At 45.9% G+C, this 21,403-nt stretch overlaps 1 protein-coding gene across 1 annotated transcript; it reads left to right on the forward strand.

Annotated features, from left to right (window-relative positions):
- The first annotated feature begins 90 nt into the window (after positions 1 to 90).
- LOC141569562 (melanoma-associated antigen B3-like) lies at positions 91 to 7,751 on the forward strand. Its single transcript, XM_074323290.2, has 3 exons — positions 91 to 355; positions 5,015 to 5,165; positions 6,656 to 7,751. The coding sequence occupies exons 1-3, from the start codon at positions 91 to 93 to the stop codon at positions 7,749 to 7,751; spliced, it is 1,512 nt and encodes a 503-aa protein (XP_074179391.2).
- Positions 7,752 to 21,403: the final 13,652 nt, after the last annotated feature.

The following is a 21,403-nucleotide window of genomic DNA, read 5'->3' on the forward strand; positions in this document are numbered from 1 at the left end:
CCTGCCCCGTCTCCTGATGAATCTCCAGGGCCTCATCTCCATGAAGGGCAACCGTGCCACCGACAGGAGATGTGGGAAGAGTTGACTACGATGGGCGTCTCTGCGGATGAGAAGCACCGCAGGTGGGGAGCCCTGGAAGCTCATTGCAGAAGATGTGCTACAGCCCAAGTACCTGGAGTCCCCCAGGTGGCCGGCAGTGATCCTCCACGCTACGGGTTCCCGTGGGGCCCAAGAGCCCTCGCTGAGACCACCAGGATGAGCGTGCTGGAGATTCGGGACGACTCAACGAGACCGTCCCCAGTGCCTTCCCAAAGCTGTATGAGGAGGGTGGGGAGATACGGCGGAGAGAGCAGAGGTGAGAGCCGCGGCCAGGGCTGCCCACGTCGCCAGTGCGCGTTCCTTCCAAGGCCACCTCGCACAGCTCCCCCCATGTGTAGTGAGGTCTGGGGCAGGCTGTTCACCTCGGGGTTGAAGAGAGCTGTGAGCCTTCTAAATAATACAGCAAAGTATGTGCCGGCGGGACTAAGACATGTATGCTGTTTGGTTTTATCCTTTTTGAGATGAGCAGTTTTTAGGTCAGTATTTTTTTGTTGCTGTTTCCCTTTTTAACAGATGGCTTGTTTTGTTTCAGAATCTAGGTTTATTATTGTCATGGATGTCACATTTATTATCATTGAGGTTTAAGATGAACACTTTAGTTATTCTAAACAAATTGAAAACCTCCATATTTTCTTGACACCGATTTACTGTACCTCACGTGACCAAGGCAGTGTTGGGCCTTGGGAAACTGCCAGTCCTGAGGCGACAGTGTGGGGGAGGAGAGGTCATTTTAAGCCAGGCGGCATGGGGGCTGGATGATGCTGTGGGAGTGGTGGGCAGGGGCCAGACCCTCAGATAATGGGTCTCACAGGTGAGAGACAAAGACTGGAATGGAAAGGACATCTTAACGGTTACCTTGGAGTGTGGGAGAGCAAGAGAGGAACCTCCACCCGGGGCCAGACTAGAAGGGGCCCTGAGCGCTTGCCCTGGGGCAGAGGATCACAGTGCACAAGCCCAGTGTTTTAGGCATCGGATGTCCACAGAGTCTAGAAAGAAAACATCAATAAACCACAAAAGATCAGGGGCTCACAAAATCACAGGGCTCAGCTCCTTCCCTTTGAAAAGTAGATCTATTAGAAGTGAAGTCAGATCAGAGCCTAAGTGTGGCTAGTGAGAGAAAGAAGAGATCGCTGTGTTTTCTCTGATAACACAACACCTGTCGTGGGCCCTACTCTGCCTTTGCGGCACCTTCCCCACCTCATGTCACTCCTGGGGCACAAAAAGTTCTCTGCTGGGTTTGCAGTAGGGAGACTAACCAAGAGCTTTCAAAGATGTACCATTTCCCAGGAAGCCTTTCATAGAAGACAGGAGTCGCGAGGAAGACTCTGATGAACGAGGACTGATGAGACACACCACTTGGTAACTGGAGCGAGACCGGCTTCTGTCTGCTCTCAGACCCAGAAGGCCCGGACAGGGCTGTCGGGCTGAGCATCCCCTCCCTTACTTTCAGGGCTCTCAGGGACATGCGAGCTTTGTTCTATATGGGTGACCTTAAGTTGAAAGAAGGAGCAGTCCCGGGGCCCGTCGTTAGTCAGGTAGGGGTCCCGAGTGAGCATTCGGGTCACACCCCTACCCTGAACAGAGAGGCCCAAGGAGCCTGCATCCTGCTGTCACCCAGGAAGGGCACAGGGAGGACAGCCTCATGTGGCACTCCCTGACCTTCCCTCTCTGGCACCCCAAGAAGTCAGCACCGTGGTCTGTGGCTCTGTGACACAGGACACTACAGGGACGCATTCCAGGCCCTGCTAGGATTCAAGGGCAGAGCCCAGAGAGACCACAGACCCCAGGGCAGTGAGGTAGCACAGAGACTGCCCCAGCCATCAACCCTGGGATGCCTTGGGCAGGGCTGTCAGACTGACTCGGAGAGAAGGGTGGCAGAATGGAGGGCCTTGGTCTGAGGAGAGGGTCCTCAGGTAAGCCAAGGAAGACGTCCCCGGCCCTGCCAGGAGTCCAGGTGAGGACCCTGAGTCAGGATGTAGGGAACCCTCCACCCTCAGAACTGAGAGACCACAGAGAACCCTGCCCCTGCTGGCTGCCCTGGGATACCTGGGCACTGTTGACAGGATGTGACATACTCACTTCCTCCCGTGGTGTCACAAAGGGGTGAGAGACTTACTCTAAGGGGTGTGGCCTAAGGCCCGCAGTGGCAGGATCTCTAGGCTTTCCAGAGGCCAACGTGAATACTGTGAGGACGAAGGGAACCACACAGCTCACAGCAGTGGAAACAGGACAGAATTCTCTTCCTTACCTGGCCTCAGGAGTCCGAGACAGGTATGGTCAGAGGCGGAGATCCGCACTTCCTCCTGGGGGTCTCAGGGTGGTGCTGGCCTTAGGAGGAGGGGCAGGCCCAAGGGCTGGGGAGCAATTCTAGGCCAGAATGGGGGTGGAAGCAACCACTGAGGGACCACCACCACTAAATCGCAGGGATGACAAAGAATCTGGTCACATCTGTGGTTTACCCCTTGAAGACCCAGGCGTAATGAAGAGCCGGGAAAAGAAGGAGGAGGAACACATGCTAGAATGGGGTTAATTAATTTATTTAGCAATATCTAACCCATTTTTTTTTTTTTTAGCAATATGCAATAGCAAAAGACAAGGGCAATTGATAGAATGTGCTAATGACAGAAAGTAAAGGTGGTTAAGACTAAACTATATACATTGATAACAACATCATGTCAAAGGAGTATACATACATATAACTTTAAAAAATCTCAACATATCTTTAGTATTGATCAAAAATCACTTGGCTAAATACACAGATAACATCAGTAAGGAGCATTGAAAAACAGTAATGAGCTCTATAGCATAGTAAATGCTACGGTAGATGTCAAAAGCTCACCAAACTGGGGGAGAACAGCACTGGAAAAGTCATAAATCAAATCCTTGTCAGGTCTGTAGCTTAGAGCAATTTAGGCGTATCCCCCACAGCTGTTTGCTAGTTCCCAAGAATGCTGCTGGTGTCTTTGTTGTTGTTAGAAGTCAAGTCGTTTTCTGATGCTATAAGCCGCAAGCTGTATATAAGTTTTCAAGGTGTTAACCATCTGAAGAATATTGCTATTGTTGTCTTTGCTGTTGTTGTTATTAGAAGTCAGAACATCTTCTGATACTGCAAGGTGTAAGTTACATACAAGTTCCCAAAGATTCTAGAATGATGAAAATTCACCAACAAAAAAGTCTCTACTGTCCATTGAGGAATGTTCCAATCTCTTACTCTGAAACAATCCAATCCTAAAAAGCAGTCCTGAAACAGCAAATCTTGTGAATAACAATTTCTTGAAAGAGCAATCAATCATAAATCCACCTGAGGTCTGTCTTATATATCTCTTTAGATGCACCGCAGAGCCAAGTTTTTGTGTTCCTGCCTCCCCCTCTGGGAATGGCCAGTTCCGGGAGGGTCCGGCAGTTACTGATATGAATGCTGCCCATCCGGCCGAAGGGCCAATTCATCTGGATAAACAATATCTACTGTTCTTGCTTGGGACCATCAGCCCAAGGTTTTCCAAAGCCTGGCAACGTGCCTGTCACGTCGTCCTGATATAACTTAGCTACTTCTTCTCTTCATCTGTTGATGTGGGTGAAACAGACAGAACAGAGGGAATTCTCTCAACTCCTGATGAAGAATTTCTTTAACCCAAAGCTGACCATCACATCACAGCACAAACAGAAAAGGCAGAAAAGTGAACTCATCTCATATCTACCCTGCACGGCAGAATGAGGCCAAAAGGGGAATTTACTCAACCCCTGATCATAGTATAGAAATCACCTCACCTACAGGAACAGATAAAAGATAATAGACAAATGCTCACATCGACCAACGAAGGCAAATTTTCCTCAACATCTACCCTACACCAGAACAGGGGTATCCTGCAGAAGCTCCCCCAATACTTAAATCAGGTCTATGGGAGGTGAAATCCTTAGTTTGAAGGTGGAGCCACCATTCGACTAAAGGGGTGGGCATACCAGGCCCTATGTGGAGCCAAAGTAAGGGGCCTTATTGAGGACTGAGGACCCCAAAGTGACCGGGACAGAAACTCCCCACTGGGTCTTGGACAGCGGTGACACCCTGAGGATCCCCCTCACTTTCTTCTCATGGGTTCCATGAACTCCACCAATTGAATGTTGCCCTTGAACATGAAATGAGACTTCTCAAATGAAAAGACTGACAGCCACTGTCCCGTCAGTATGCTAGAGTCAGAGCACACAGGATGCAGCCTAAAGGGGACGGGCCGATTAGAGCAGGAGCCCTGTGGGAATTTCGAGCAGTGCCCTTGGGGAAAACTGCAAATGTAGCCTTGCTTATCACCACGGTGGTATTTCCATGCCAAGTCAGCGTCTCAGAGAGAAGCGGTCTTTGATGTGAGGGGTTGTCCTCAGGTCAGCACATGATTGGTGGACCAACACCCACAAGGAGTCAAGGGAAGACAGAGAGGACTGCCGGGGGTGGGGGGTGGGGGGAAGGGTCACCATTACTGTCAGCCTTGGGCGGCCCCACGCATGGCTGCTTGGCTCTGGTTCCTAAACATTTCCTACCGGGGGTTCTGATGGACATGAGAGCCTCGGTCCGAGGCAGCTGACTCGGGTGGGCAGGAGGAGCAGCCCAGGACCCGCTGAGTCCAGAAAAGGCTCCTGGGTGCCAGTCCTGTGGGCCTCTCCCCCACCCTGCAGTCCTCCCCCTTCCACTCCCCTGCCCCACGACCCGCCCAGACCCACGCACATGAAGGGGCCCAGCCCAAATGCCACTGACACAGGCTGCCCAGAGGGAGGCCCTAAGAGTGAGGCCTTATCCCAGAGCTGCGGGCATAGGGTGAGCCGGAGGAGGCCCTCATGTTGTCTTAGTGTCAGGGTGCGAGGTGACCTAAGGTACAAGTGCGGGGACCTGACCCGACAACCCAACCCCCTTCCCCCCTGAAAACAGGCAGCCGCACAGTGCTGTGCCCCACCCCCAGTCGCACGTATGGCCCTTTGGCCTCAAAATGGCTGCTAGGCCTAAAGTCGTTCGCGTATGCTGCGCGGTCTCAGGGAATAAAGGCCTCGGTCTGGGACTGGTGGGCTCTGGCTCAGCTCAGGTGAGGGAGAAATCGCAGGCCCCAAAGACTTAAGGTCAGGCCGAAGTGAGGAGTGAAGGGACCCCAGACCCAGGAACTTGGGCCGTGCAGATCACCGCCTGACATGGGTCCCGGTGGGTGTAAAGCCCCAGGTGCTTTCTCACTTTGTGTAGGGGGATCATGAGGGTGGGGGCCCGGACCCAAGGGGCTGGGAATGCCATCAGAGGTCTCATTTGGATGGGAGGGTATGGGCGGGTGTAAAGTCCGAGGTGCCTTCTCAATGTGTGTAGGGGGTCATGGGGGGTGGCAGGCTCAACAGGCTGGCAGGAGGTTAGCAGAGGGGACATGGGCATGGGAGGGTCCAGACAGTTGTAAAGCCTGAGGTGCTTTCTCACTTTACATCGGGAGTATAATGGCACTGGGGGCCTCAGCCTAAGGGGCTGGCAGCAGGTCAGCAAAGGGAGGATTTCTGGTCAGTGGAGAGTCAGGAGACGGAGCATGATCACTGTGGAGACCACTCACCCCAAACACACAGAGAGGACAGCTCAGAATCCCTAAGTACTGTCACTCAAGGAGCCCCAGGCATTTGTCAGGGAGAAGCACCCCTTAATTCTTCCTCAGGGCATCACAGTGAGTGAAGGCTTTTGTCTGAGTGGTGCAGTCACAGTTCAGCAGAGGGAAGAATCTTAGATACACCCAGATGTTCAAACAGGATTTCAGTGAGACTCGGAGGGAGCATTCATGAGGGGATCTCAACTTGCTCGTGTATCTTTCATTTGAGAGAAGCCAGGCGAATGCAGCCAGAGGAGGCGAAACTCTATTCTTCTGTCAGTTCTTGGGTAGGTGCTGACGTTAGTATGAGATAGGCCCGAAGCAGAGAGAGGAGACCCTGGCTCTAGCTGTGCCAAGGAAGGACACTGAGTGAAGCTTGAGGGACCACCCACCACCCTGAACGTGAGGTGAAGGTAAAGCCAACAGTCAGCAGGAAAGACGTCTCTCAATCCCTACCTGGGACCAGGTGAGCATTCTCAATGAGAACTGACGACTCCAAAAAGTGCAGGACAGAGAGGGCCCCCGAGAGATGTCAGTTTCAGGTGCACTCTCTACGAGAAGCACCGTCTCTCTTCATTCTTGTGGCATGGAGGATTTAAGTGGCAACTCGAGAACCACAGCGGGGAGTGGGGGAGGGGCTTCTTGCCAATCATTAACATAATCATCCTGAATGTGACCTGAGAGCACTTCCCAAACCCAGGACAAAGGGGTTCCCCTTGACAGGCCCTGCTGTCGCCCCAGTAACATCTAGAAAGGGCTGTGTGGCTCTGTCCTAGGTATGGTCTAAGCTGCTCTACAGGGTTTTCAGCAGACAGGTGATCAGAGAGGAGCCCTCAGATCCTTAAAGAGGGTTCCCAGAGCGCTGATGGCCCTCAGAGCCTTAACGAGGTGCCCTTGGTTAAGGTCAAGGTGGAATTTCCCCGCAAAGTTGCCACACCATCTCGTTCTCCCTCCTCCAGGTGCTGGCAGCACCTGCTCTGCCCACACCAGTGTGTGCTGTGCCTGACCTGTGTCATAATGCCTCGGCGACGAAAGGGTAAGGCCGGTGCCCGTAAGAAACGCAACCAAACCAGTGCTGACTCCAAGAGGCACAAGAGCGTTCAGGAAGCTGCAGTTGTGGGAGACGAGTCCCCCTCCTGCTCTTCTGTTTTGGAAGGTGATCCTCAAAGACCATCAGCTACTGAGGCAAGTAGCACTTCCCAGGGGTCTTGGAGACCCTTGTCTACCACCATTACCTCTTCAGGTGCTTTAGACACAAGATCTGACAAAGGCGATGAAAGTCAAGATAAGGAACATTCGTGTTCTTCTGAGGTCCCATCTCCTGAGACCTCATGCAGTGATCTTCTAGCCACGCAGCTGGATTTGTTGGAGCAATTTCTCCTGTGCAAGTATGAAATGCAAGAGCCCATTCTGAAGGACGACATGCTGAAGATTGTGGGCGAAATTACCCAAGACCAATTTGCTGACATCGTGAAGACAGCCTCTGATCGTATTGAGGCTGTCTTTGCAGTTGATTTGAAGGAAGTCGACTCAAGCAACCACGTATATGACCTCGTCAGCAAACTGAACCTCCCCAATAATGGGAGGGTGTATGCTGGCAACGGGTTACCAAAGACCGGTCTCCTCATGAATATCCTGGGCCTGATCTTCATGAAGGGCAACTGTGCCACTGAGGAAGACATCTGGAAATTCCTGAACATGCTGGAAGTATACGCTGGGAGGGAGCACTTCATCTATGGGGAGCCCAAGAAGCTCATCACCAAAGATCTGGTGCAGCTACAGTACCTGGAGTACCGCCAGGTACCTGACAGCGATCCTCCACGCTACGACTTCCTGTGGGGCCCAAGAGCTCGCGCTGAAACAAGCAAGATGCAAGTCCTGGAATTCTTGGCCAAGGGTGGTGATACAGTTCCTAGTGCTTTACCATTCTGGTATGAAGAGGCTTTGAGAGATGAAGAGAGAGCACGAGCTATAGAGGCAGTGAGGGCTGCCACTGGTGCCACAGCCGGACATGATATCACGGCCCCAGCTTCTTCTACCCCTAGTGGTGTCTGAGGACTTTTTTATCATGTAGATAAAATATAACAAAATTACATCACAGTAGGGATTTCAGTGGAAATGTGAAAGAATCTCACAGTAAAATTTTTTAGAGAATGGAATAGAAAAAAAATAAAACGTCATAAATCTTTTTCCTGATTCCTTTCAGTCTTTTGATTTGTAAAATTGATTTATATCTTGATATGCTTAGCGTATTAAAGATTGTAGGAGACAGTAAATCTTAACAAGTTAGACCACTCACTCACTGTCTCTTCTATTCCCAAAACATAATTCAGCATCTGCTCTTTGGAAGGCTCTGTGCTAGTACTGGGGGTGCAGAGATAAAGACCCAGCCTCTGCCCATAGAACTTTGGAAGCTCGGAGCTTCAGTCATGTAAGGAAGATGTTGAGATCCCCTCTATGACTTACAGGAAAGCAAAAAGGATGAGTGAGACGGGAGGGGTTCCAGGTGAAAGCAGTCAAGCATAAACCCCCTGAGGCAAGGCAGTTTAAGTTTTGGAAGCTACAAGTCAGTCCCCGCAATACACTTTTACATTAAACTACACGGTGGACTGTATGAGGCTATGGGACTGGTGAGCAGAGGCCAGACCCTCAGATGAGGTGTCTGAGTTGAGAGAAAATGACTGGAAAACTGCACTGTGGGGTAAGGTCCAAAATTAAGGCCCAATAATATGGGCTGCCTGGACATTTGGAGAAACCAGCAGGGCCTCACATCCCCTAAATGCAAGTTCCCATCCATAGTCTTCAGTTGCATATAAGGTCCCCTACCAAACAACCAGCTTTATAAGGGGACAAAGCATAGATCTTGCTCATTCCTAAGCAGCAGTCATCTGTTCCCTACCAGCCTGCAGAAATTTGCAGACAATCTGATTACACGCTGCCATGGGAACTAGGGGTTAGTTTACCCTCTTGATACCAAAAACGCCCCCTCCCAAAGACACTGTCTCTACACTGTGTTCCCGAGTGCAACCCACGTGTGGCACAGTGGGGCACGCGGTGTCCTCCCCATCCTGTGAGTACACATGGTTAATAAATGGCTGTCTATCTCATCTCTACAGTGTCCAGTGTTGTGTGTGTGGACACCCCATGACCACCTGCCTCACCTCATGGGGTAAACGGATGGCCATAAAACATGCTCTTGTGAATTACGTTGGGATGGTAGATAACCCAGAAAAAATGTCCACCTGGGTCAGTGTAGTAGTTATCACAGGCTGCCATAACAAAATACCCGTGACTGGGTGGCTTAAACAGCCAAAATTCATTTTCTCAGTGTTCTGGAAGCTGGAAGTCCAAGGTCGAGAACTGGCAGGGTTAATTCCCTCTGAGGCCTCTCTCCTTGGCTGGTAGACAACTACCCTCTTCATGTGGCTGTCTCATTGTGTGAGTGTGTCCCTGGTGTCTCCTTGTGTGTCATAATCTCTTCTTATAAGGACACCACGCAGACTGCATTATGGCCCACCCTAATGGCCTCATTTTAACTTAACCATCTTTTAAAGACCTCATCTCCAACCACGGTGCCTTTCTGAGATACTGAGGGTTATGACTTCAACAAGAATTTTGGGGGACACAATGGTCTCTCCTGTTTCATAGATCCACACATAAAGATGTAATGTGTCCAGTTGGAATACTTAACAACTACACCCGTGGAGACTCATCATCATTTCCAGGTTGACCTGATATATTCCACGAGGTTGGAATTTTGAGGGGATGTTGTAATTGAATCAGGTATATAAGGATCTTGGGAGGGGACATGTTTTGCATAAGGTAGGGACATGAAACAACGGGGCCTAAAGGGCAGGCTGCGGTAGACAGAATTGTACTGGGCACACATGATCCTTACCTACTGGTGATTATACCTTTGTGTATTCCTATCCTCAAGTGCAGGTAGGGCCTGTGGCTTGATTCTAAGGAATAGATTGCGACAAAGATGCTGGGATGTCCAGCAATTGCATTACATTGCACATCAAAAGCGAGCGCTCACTATCCTGCTCGTCTTGAAGAAGAAATCTTCCATGTTTTGAATAGCTTATGGAGAGGGCAATGTGACATGAAATTGCAGGTTGTTTATTTCTTTTCTTTTCTTTTTTATCAAAGTTTATTGGGGTGACAATTGTTAGTAAAGTTACATACGTTTCAGGTATGCAATTCTGTAATACGTCATCTCTGTATCATGTTGTGAGTTCACTACCCAAGTCAGTTCTCCTTCCATTACCATATAGTTGATCGTTTAGATAAGGAATTTTTCCTCTAAGCAACAGTCAGGAAACAAACAAACCCTAACTCCTATAGACAAAAGGAAAGGAATTCTGCCCCCAAAACTGAGTGTGCTGGAAAGTGGATTTTTCTTGGTCACTTCCAGGTTTCAGTCCAGCATGGAAGGAGCGGCAACTGTCACGCCCATGCTCCCAACAAGAAACAAACTGAACATACTGGAAACGGAGCCACCTTCTTAGCTCCATCAGAGAACTGAGGTCACAAGGCAATGCTGCCCCCGAAACGAAGAGATTGAGTGGGAGATACAGAGAATCAGAGCTCTTTGGAGCAGAATTCCAAGAGCAGAAACCACTGCTAGAGCCAATAACAGGGTAAGAAAACCAGTATATTTGCCAAATTGCTGGAGGCTCAGCTAGAGATGTAAAAACTCCAGGCAGGTCCAGTTCAACAGGGACTCCTAAACTTTTGTGAGTTTTACCTCCAGGAGCCCTACGAGGTCCTCACCCTTGTATTTTCAGTCGGGGGAAGGACAGAGCAGCCATTTTGAAAAATGCCTAAGGCAACCTATTCTTTATAAAAAGGCCAGTTTAAAGAGAAACTATTGATCAGAACCTAACTGACTAGGGTTTCACCAGAGCCTAAACAATCTGGGGAGAGGAAATGCCCAACTATAGGCCTCTCAACTTCCTTTACCTAAGGGGTGAAACAAACTGAAAAGCACTTGTGAAATCATAGCCCAGAGGAACAGGCCCACTAAAAATCTGAGATCTAATCATCCGATTATACAATATTCCCCCTCACCCCACACCTTACCACCACATCAGCAAAGCTCCTGTATAATAACAAGGGATTACAACGCAAAGACCTGCACATCTCAGACATTCGTTAAGAAGAACAACGGCGATAAAAACAAGGAAACCACAGGACATTTGGCGTCTGATACCTACAGCTCCATCAGATAGTAACAGCCTGAGTCTGGGCAGAAAAACAAAACACAAAACCTCACACAAAAGACCTACTTACCCCAGTTCCTCTGACCCAGTACGTTCTGTCTGACTTTGAACAAAAAATTAAAAGGCGTAATAAAAGACAAGAAACACAGTTTGCAGAGATAGATCACGCATCAGATTCAGAATCAGATATGGCCCACATCCTGGAATTATCATGCAAGTAATTTAAAATAACACTGATTAATATGCTAAGGTCTACAATGGAAAAAGTGAACAACAGGCAAGAATAATAAGTAGGTAATGTAAGTAGAGAGATGTAAACTCTAAGAAAGAATCAAAAACCAATACTGGAAATAAAAAAGAGAAATGAAGAAAGTCTTTGATGGGCGCACCAGGGGACTGAACATGGCTGAGGAAAAAACACCAGGGAACTTGAAAAATTGTTGATAAAACTTTCAACTGAAATGCAAAGAAAAAAAAGAAAAAGAACAAAAAAGACAGGAGAATAGCCAAGAACTATTGTCTTCTCTCTTTGAGAGGGAATGGCCCCCTTTTGAATGACAAAAGGTATGTATAACATTTGAGTGGTAGCAACACTAGAAGGAGGAAAAGTAAACAAAGAAACAGAAGAAATGCATAAAGTAATAATGACTGAGGTTTTCCCAAAATTAATGACAAACACTAAACCCCATATCTGGGAAGTTCAGAGAATTCCAAACAGTATAAATACCAAGAAATCTATACCTAGAAATATCACATCCAACTGGAGAAAACTAAATAAAAAGATAATTCCTTGAAAAAAGCCAGAGAAGGAGGCACCTTCCCTACACAGAAACAAGGATATGAATTACATTGGCCATCTCCTCAAAAACTATGCACATAAGAAGAGAGTTGAACTAAAGCTTTAAAGTGTTGGAAGTAAAAAAGCACCAACCTGAAATTCTGCATCCAGGTGAAATTATCCTTCAAAGTGAAGGACAGTGAAAGATTTTCTCAGACAAATAAAAACTGGGCTAATTTGTTACTAGAACCGCTTTGAAAGAAATGTTAAACTAAGTTTTTCAGAGAGAAGGAAAATGATAAAGGCCAGCAACTCAGGTCTAGATAAAGACAGGAAGAGTGTTAGAGAGGGAATAAATGAAGATGAAATAAAATATGTCACTTTTGCTTATTTGATCTAACAGATAACAAACAGTTTATAATAATCACAGCAGCAATGTACTCAGTAATTATACCTTATGAATAAGTGAAATGAATGACAGCAATATGAGTATTATAGCGAACAGGACTTGGTAGTGCACTGTTTGAACGTGGACTTGGATTAGTTATAAATGTGTAAACTTCAAACTCTAGGGCATCCACTGCAGTAAGTAAAGAAATTAGTATAATTGATATGCTAAACAGGAGAGAAAATGGAATAATTTCCCAAACTTGGAAGCGACCAAGCTGTCCTTCAGTAGGTGAATGGATAAATAAAGTGTGGTACATCCAGACAATGGAATATTGTTCAACAATAAAAAGCAATCAGCTATCAAGCCACAAAAAGACATGGAGAACTCCTAAATCCATATTATTAAGTGAAAGTAGCCAATCTGAAAAGGTACTATACCATATAATTTCAACTATATGACATTCCGTAAATGGTAAACTATGGAGCCGGTATAAAGATCAGGGGCTCGGGAGGACGGAGGAGGGATGACTAAGTAAAGCACAGCGTAATTGTAGTGCAGTGCAACTCTGTATAACACTATCATAATCGATACACATCATTATAGATTTGTCAAAACTCACACAATGTACAACACAAAGAATGAACCCTAATGTAAGCTGTGTACTGATAATAACGTATCAATATTGGGTTACTAAGCATAAAACATAAAAATCATTAATGTCACATGAGATGTTAATAATAGGAGAAATTGTGGGTAAGGGATTGAGAGGGCATCTGGGAACTTTCTGCGCTTTCTACCCAATTTTTCTGGAAACTTGAAGCTGCTTGAAAAAATGAAGTCTACGAAAAATAATAATAATAATAAAAAAAACCTCAGTTATATACTGAGGACAGTGTCTGTTTTCCAGGATCATCTGAAATTTTGTAGTTGGCCAATGATTTTAATAAAATTTTTCATGTGAAACCTTTTCTTTTATTTATGCATAAAATAACTCTGTTTACTAGCAGTTACATGTGTTTAATTTTTCTTCAATCATTACTACATACACTATAACAAAGTAACCCCCCCCCCACCCCCGGGTTCCCGAAAACGAAAACCTCCTCTAAATAACTGTTTCTAACCTAGTGTCTGTATGCATTAAACACACACAAACTCAAAAAATTACAAGACCATTAAGAGACATCTACTCACTTCATAAAAAAATGCGAGCCCTATATATAGAAAGCTCTACAGCACTATTATTGGAAACAGTCCAAGTGGTACTTATAGGGATATTTATTACATTAAATAGGTTTATTAGAAAAATGTTCAAAACATCCAAACAATTCAAGAAGCTAGAGAAAGATTAGCATATTACACACGAAGAAGTAGAAGGTGGCAAATAATGAAGATAAATGGAAAAGTGATGCATTAGAACACGGTAGGGACGACTAATGAAAGTGAATTCTTTGAAAGAATTTATGTCACAATTTTGTGAGCATTACAATCATCAATGAAAAAAGCAGAAATGAGTGATATGAGAAACACAAAAGAGGTGCAGAAGAGATTTAGCAATTATAAGAGAACACTATAAATAGGTATTACCGATATTTCAAGATGACAAACAGTGGACAAGGATAAAGTTCTACCTAAAGAAGAATTTCAAGTAATAAATTCAAAGGAATTTTAGAATTAGAGAATTAACATCCTGCAGCCTCTAACGTATTTACAGATAAAAGTGATGACTGCCAACATCACCAAAAAAAGACAGTAGACACGCATTTCCTAACTAAGTGCACATTGTTACCTCTAGAGTGTGCCTGCCAATAACCAAACAAAAACCTAAAGCTTAATGTGAACAAGATCCTACTTATAAAAATTGAGGATTGTTAATGATGCATGTCAGGTAATTGGGTTCACTATTCTGTTCTCCGTACTGTTGTGTATGTTTGAGAATTTCTATAGTGATGAAAAACAGGGACATACAACCAAGACTGCTCTACCCAGCAAGGCTATCATTTAGAATTGAAGGATAGATAAAGAGCTTCCCCTACGAGCAAAGAAAAAGCAGTTTATCACCACCAGATCAGTGTTACAAGAAATGTTAGAGGTGTCTTTAGGAAGAAGAAAAACAGGTAAAAAAATATGAATAATAAAATGGCAGTAGCTATATGTCTATCAAAAATTAGTTTCAATATTAATGGATTAAATGCTCCAAACAAAACACATAGTGGGGCTGAACGGATATGAAAACAAGAACCTTACGTATGCTGCCTGCAAGAGACACAGTTCAGATCACAAGACACATACTGACAAAAGGTAAAGGAATGGAAAAAGATACTTCATGATAATGGAAACAAACAAACAAACAAACAAAAAGCTGGGGTACCAACACTTATACCAGACAAAACAGACTTTAAAACAAAGGCTGTTACAAGAGACAAAAAAGGACCTATTAATTTCACTTCTGGGTAGTTTTCCAAAGAAACCTAAAACACTATTTCCAAAAGACATCCACCCGTATGTTCACTGCAGTATTATTTACAAGAGGCAAGATACGGAAGCAAACTAAGTGTCCGTCAATACATAAATGGATAAAGAAGAAGTCGTACATCTTAAATACTATGGAACATTATGCAACCACTGAAAAAAAGAATGAAATCTTGCCATCTGCAACAACATAGATGGACCTACATACAGGGTATTGTGCCAACTGAAATAAGTCAGAGAAAGACAAATACAATGTGATTTCACTTACATGTGGAATTTAAAAAACAAAATAAACAAACAAAACAGAAACAAACTCATACATACAGAGAACATTTTGATGGGAGACGGGGGATGAGGTTAAGAGGTACAAATTCGTAGTTACAAAATAGTCATGGCATACGGAATATAGACAATAGCATACGGAATATAGACAATAAGTAAGATCGTGATAACTATGTATGGTGTTGGATGGGTACGAGATTTATCAGGGTGATCACCTCGTAAGCTACATAAGTGTCTGATCACTATGTTGTACACACGAAACTAATATAATAATATTGCATGTCAACTGTAATAAAAAAAATTGTTAAAAGAAAAAGCATTTAACAAAAATTCACACCAGTTCAGGATAATAACTTTTAGCAGTAGCAGAGAATTTCCATTTTGTGAAATCTACTATGAACATACTCAATGTGAAACAATACAAGCATACCCAATAGAGTCATGAAGATGACAAAGATATATGGTATGAAAAACACTGTTTACAACTGGATGAAAATACATACCCAGTACAAAACTATTGTACAAGAATACAAACACCAAAATAGACAAGAAGTAAGAATAGTAAAAAGAAAGAGATAATGATAGTAACAATGTGATCTCCTTATTAAAAACCTAAAACTTGTTGCAGAAAGTATTCAGATATATAGGAAACTTGGAAAAGCTGACGTACCAAAGATTCAGGAAACCAAATTCAGGAATCTGGCCAAACGAGATCACTAACAAATTACAACATGTAATAGAACATATGCCATTCACAACAACAATAATCTACAAAACATACCTAATAGCAAAACAAAGAGAAATGTACAAGTTCTTTACGAGCAGCTATAAAAACGTATTGATAGGCTTACAAAAGAAGGCTGAGAGCAGTATACTATATTTATTGACAGGAGGGAGAATATTGTCAATAGCTCAATTCTGCTTAAAGTATTCACAGACTTGCTGCCTTACCTATAACTGCAAAGGTGATAAACAAACTCAGGCTGCTGTTTCCCATACTCCAAATCGACCCTGGAAAAATTAAGGAATAACAAAAACAATATTAACAACAATAGTAAAACAAAAAGCATGACAACTCCTGGGGTACACAAAGTCGGTGCTTAACTAGAACCTCTGTGTGGGCAGGTAGGAGAGTGCTCTGAAGCCGAGACTATTCTATAGCAGGAAATAAAGTCAGATTGAGAGGATTGGTTGAAGGAAAGATTTTAAAGATCAAACCCTGAATCTTCCAGTGTGCCCCGGGACAGTGAATTTCTAATGTTTCCCTGAGAGAACCCGAGGCAGTGCCTCATAGCCAGGTGCCAGGGCCATGGGGTAATATCAGGAGGAAAGTCTGAATTGTCTGGGGCAGCGTGAGTCCAGAGGTTGTACAATGACCATGTGAAATGTTGTTAGTAGATGAGGGCTGTGCTTTTGAAACGATCACCTTAATACAATCTCAGGCGTGGGTTAACGCAGAAGAGCAACTATCACAGTATTTGCACATAAGGACAGAAATTCGTTCCAGAGACTTGCAGCAAGAACGCTGACGTCAGCCAACAGAGGCCCCAGGCAGAGCTATCAGGCGAGTGGGCACCCCACTTTCTCCCTGTGAGTCTAGAGGGACCTAGTAAAGGAAGGATTTAACTGAGACAGGGATGACGTACAGGCCTGCTATGATACACTACAGAGCAAGTTCATTACCTGGGAACACTGGTGCCCCCGGGGTCTCACCCCCTGCAGCCACGTGTGGGAGCCCTCAGGCAGGAATGGCCGGCAGGGGGGTACCAGCAGCACACGCATCAGGCGTCTCGGGCAGTTGCAGTCCTTGACGTGAGGGGTTGGCCCCAGGTAGACACAGGGGACGGGGCCCAGCACCTACAAGGAGTCAAGGGAGGACAGAGAGGGCTGCGGGGGGGAGGGGGGGGGTCACCATTGCTGTCAGCCTTGGGCGGCCCCACGCATGGCTGCTTGGCTCGGGTCCCTAAACATTTCCTACCGGGGGTTCTGAGGGACATGAGAGCCTCGGTCCGAGGCAGCTGACTCGGGTGGGCAGGAGGAGCAGCCCAGGACCCGCCGAGTCCAGACAAGGCTCCTGGGTGCCAGTCCTGCGGGCCTCGCCCCCAGACCCCAACCCCCTCCCGTGCACGTGCCCCGCCCAGACCCACGTGGGCACCGGAAGCGGCCCCGCCCAACTGCCAGGGAGCCCGGCTGCCCAGCGGGAGGCCTGTCCCAGAGCTGCGGTGTGAGGTGCGCAGAGAGAGGAGTCCCACGTCTCATCCTGTCGGCGTCAGGTGCGAGGTGACCTAAGGTACGAGTGCGGGACCTGCCCGACAAGGGCCCCCCTTCCCCCTGAAAACAGGCGGCCACACATGCCGGGCCCCACCCCCACCCCCATTCCCGGGCGGCCTCAAAATGGCTGCTGGGCCCAGAGTCCTCCGCGTACCCCGCGGTCTCAGGGAATGAAGGCCTCGTCCGTCCGGGACTGGTGGGCTCGGGCTCGGCTCGGCTTTGCTGAGGGGAAATCGCAGGCCCCAGAGACTGAGGTCAGGCCCGTGGTGAGGAGTGCGGGGACCCCAGAGCCAGGAACTGGGGTGACGCATGGCGCCGCCGCCATGGGTCTGGGCGGGTGGAAGGCCCGACGAGCCTCCTCACTTTGCTGTGGGAGAGTCACGGGGGTGCGGGCCCGGGGCTGGGGGGCTGGCAGCAGGTCAGCAGCGGGGACGTTGGCCATGGAGGGTCTGGGCGGGTGGAAGGCCCCACGAGCCTCCTCACTTTGCTGTGGGAGAGTCACGGGGGTGCGGGCCCTGGGCTGGGGGGCTGGCAGCAGGTCAGCAGCGGGGACGTTGGCCATGGAGGGTCTGGGCGGGTGGAAGGCCCCACGAGCCTTCTCACTTTGCTGTGGGAGAGTCACGGGGGTGCGGAGCGGGGCTGGGGGGGCCGGCAGCAGGTCAGCAGCGGGGACGTTGGCCATGGAGGGTCTGGGCGGGTGGAAGGCCCCACGAGCCTTCTCACTTTGCTGTGGGAGAGTCACGGGGGTGTGGGCCCAGGGCTGGGGGGCCGGCAGCAGGTCAGCAGCGGGGACGTTGGCGATGGAGGGCCCGGGCACATGTAAAGCCTATGGGCTTTTCTCACTTTCCTTTGGGAGATCGTAGGGGTGGGAGCCCGGGCCTAAGGGCTGGCAGCAGGTCAGCGCAGGGAAGATTTCCAGGTCAGTGGAGAGTCTGGGTAAGGAGCATGATCATTGCGCTGACCAGTCACCCCAAACACAGAGGACACCTCAGAATCCCTAATTACTGTCATTCAAGGAGTCCCACGCAATTGTCAGGGAGAAGCACCCCTTAATTCTTTCTTAGGGAATCACAGTGAGTGAAGGCTTTTGTCTAAGTGGTGCAGTCACAGTTCAGCAGAGGGAAGAATCTTAGATACACCCAGGTGTTCAAACAGGATTTGACTGAGACCCGGTGGGACCTCAACTTGTTGGTGCATCCTTCATTTGGGAGAAGCCAGGCTAATGCAGCCAGAGGAGACAAAACTCTATTTTTCCTGTTTGCTCTTGGGTAGGTGCTGAAGTTAGTGCGACATAGGCCCGAAGCAGACAAGAGACCCTGGCTCTAGCTGTGCCAAGGAAGGACACTGAGTGAAGCCTGAGGGACCACCCACCACCCTGAACGTGAGGTGAAGGTAAAGCCAACAGTCAGCAGGAAGGACGTTTCCCAATCCCTACCTGGGACCAGGTGAGCATTCTCTTTTTTTTTTTTAATTTTATTTTATTAAATTTATTGGGGTGACAATTGTTAGTAAAATTACATAGATTTCAGGTGTAAAATTCTATATTACATCATCTATAAATCCCATTGTGTGTTCATCACCCAGAGTCAGTTCTCCTTCCATCACCATATATTCGATCCCCCTTACCCTCATCTCCCACCCCCCCACCCCCTACCCCCCTTACCCTCTGGCAACCACCAAACCATTGTCTGTGTCTATGAATTTCTGTTTCTCATTTGTTTGTCTTGTTCTTTTGTTGCTTTTGGTTTATATACCACATATCAGTGAAATCACATGGTTCTCTGCTTTTTCTGTCTGACTTATTTCGCTCAGCATTACACTCTCAAGATCCATCCATGTTGTCACAAATGTTCCTATATCATCTTTTCTTACCGCCGAATAGTATTCCATTGTGTATATATACCACAACTTCTTCATCCATTCATCTATCGAAGGACATTTTGGTTGTTTCCATGTCTTGGCCACCGTAAACAAAGCTGCAATGAACATTGGAGCACACGTGTCTTTATCTCTAAATGTTTTCAGATTTTTTGGGTAGATACCCAGGAGAGGGATTGCTGGGTCATATGGCAATTCTATTCGTAATTTTTTGAGTCACCTCCACACCGCCTTCCATAACGGCTGCACCAGTCTGCATTCCCACCAACAGTGTATGAGGGTTCCTTTTTCTCCACAGCCTCTCCAACATTTGTTACTATTTGTCTTGTTGATGATCGCCATTCTGACTGGGGTGAGGTGATAGCTCATTGTGGTTTTGATTTGCATTTCTCTGATGATTAGTGATGTTGAGCATTTTGTCATATGTCTATTTGCCATTTGTATGTCCTCTTTGGAGAAATGTCTCTTCAAGTCCTCTGCCCATTTTTCAATTGGGTTGTTTTTTTGTTGTTGAGTTGCATGAGTTCCTTGTATATTCTAGATACTAGCCCCTTATCGGAGGCACTGTTTGCAAAAATCTTTCCCATTCAGTTGGTGGCCTCTTTATGTTGTCAATGGTTTCTTTTGCTGTGCAGAAGCTTTTAAGTTTCATATAGTCCCATTCATTTATTTTAGCTTTTACTTCCATTGCCTTTGGAGTCAAATTCATAAAATGCTCTTTGAACCCAAGATCCATAAGTGTAGTACCTATGTTTTTTTCTATGCAGTTTATTGTGTCAGGTTTTATGCTTAAGTCTTTGATCCATTTTGAATTAACTTTGGTACATGGCAAATAGCAGTCCAGTTTCATTCTTTTGCACGTGGCTATCCAATTCTCCCAGCACCATTTATTGAAGAGGCTGTCTTTGCTCCATTGTATGTTTTTAGCTTCTTTGTCAAAAATTATCTGTCCATATTTATGTGGTTTTATTTCTGGGTTCTCAATTCTATTCCATTGGTCTATGTGTCTGTTTTTCTGCCAATACCATGCTGTTTTGATTATTGTGGCCCTGTAGTACAAGCCAAAGTCAGGAAGTGTGATACCTCCATTATTGTTCTTTTTTCTTAAGATTGCTTTGGCTATTCGGGGTCTTTTGTGGTTCCAAACAAATCTGATGATTTTTTGTTCTATTTTTTTAAAATATGCCATTGGGATTTTGATGGTGATTGCATTGAATCTGTATATTGCTTTGGGTAATATGGCCATTTTAACTATGTTGATTCTTCCAATCCATGAGCACGGAATGTCTTTCCATTTCTTTGTGTCTTCTTCAATTTCTTTCAAAAAAGTCTTATAGTTTTCAGCATATAGGTCTTTCACATCCGTGGTTAAGTTTATTCCCAGGTATTTTATTCTTTTTGTTGCAATTGCCAAAGGAATTGTTTTTTGTATTTCTTTTTTGAGATTTCATTGTTAGTATATAGGAAGGCAATGGACTTTTGTGCGTTGATTTTGTAGCCAGCAACTTTACTGTATTCGTTGATTGTTTCTAATAGCTTTTTGGTGGAGTCTTTAGGGTTTTCTATATATAGCATCATGTCATCTGCAAAGAGTGATAATTTAACTTCTTCATTCCCAATTTGGATGCCTTTTATTTCTTTCTCTTGCCTGATTGCTCTGGCAAGAACTTCCAACAGGATGTTGAAAAGCAGAGGTGATAGGGGACATCCCTGTCGTGTTCCTGAACGTAGAGCAAAGGGCTTCAGTTTTTCTCCATTAATTATGAGATTAGCAAAGGGCTTGTCATATATGGCCTTTATTATGTTAAGGTATTTTCCTTCTATACCTATTTTATTAAGTGTTTTAATCATAAATGGATGTTGTATCTTGTCAAATGCTTTTTCTGCATCAATTGATATAATCATATGATTTTTGTCCTTTATTTTGTTTATGTGATGTATCACATTGATGGATTTGCGTATGTTGAACCATCCTTGTGCCCCGGGGATGAACCCCACTTGGTTGTGATGAATAATGTTTTTAATGCATTGTTGTATTTGATTTGCTAGAATTTTATTTAGGATTTTTGCATCAGTATTCATCAGAGATATTGGTCTGTAGTTTTCTTTTTTTGTGCTGTCCTTACCAGGTTTTGGTATCAGGGTAATGTTGGCCTCATAAAATGAGCTGGGGAGTACTGTCTCTTCTTCAATTTTTTGGAAGAGTTTGAGCAGGATTGCTATTAGATCCTCTTTGAAGGTTTGGTAGAATTCACTAGTGAAGCCATCTGGTCCAGGACTTTTACTTTTTGGAAGGTTTTGGATGACTGATTCAATTTTGTTACTGGTGATCGGTCTGTTTAGATTTTCCAGTTCTTCAAGGTTCAGCCTTGGAAGGCTATATGTTTCTAAGAACTTATCCATTTCTTCTAGG

This window comes from Rhinolophus sinicus, chromosome 18 (genome assembly GCF_057876585.1).
Source record: "Rhinolophus sinicus isolate RSI-liver-muscle chromosome 18, RSI-T2T, whole genome shotgun sequence".
NCBI classification, from domain to species: Eukaryota; Metazoa; Chordata; class Mammalia; order Chiroptera; family Rhinolophidae; genus Rhinolophus; species Rhinolophus sinicus.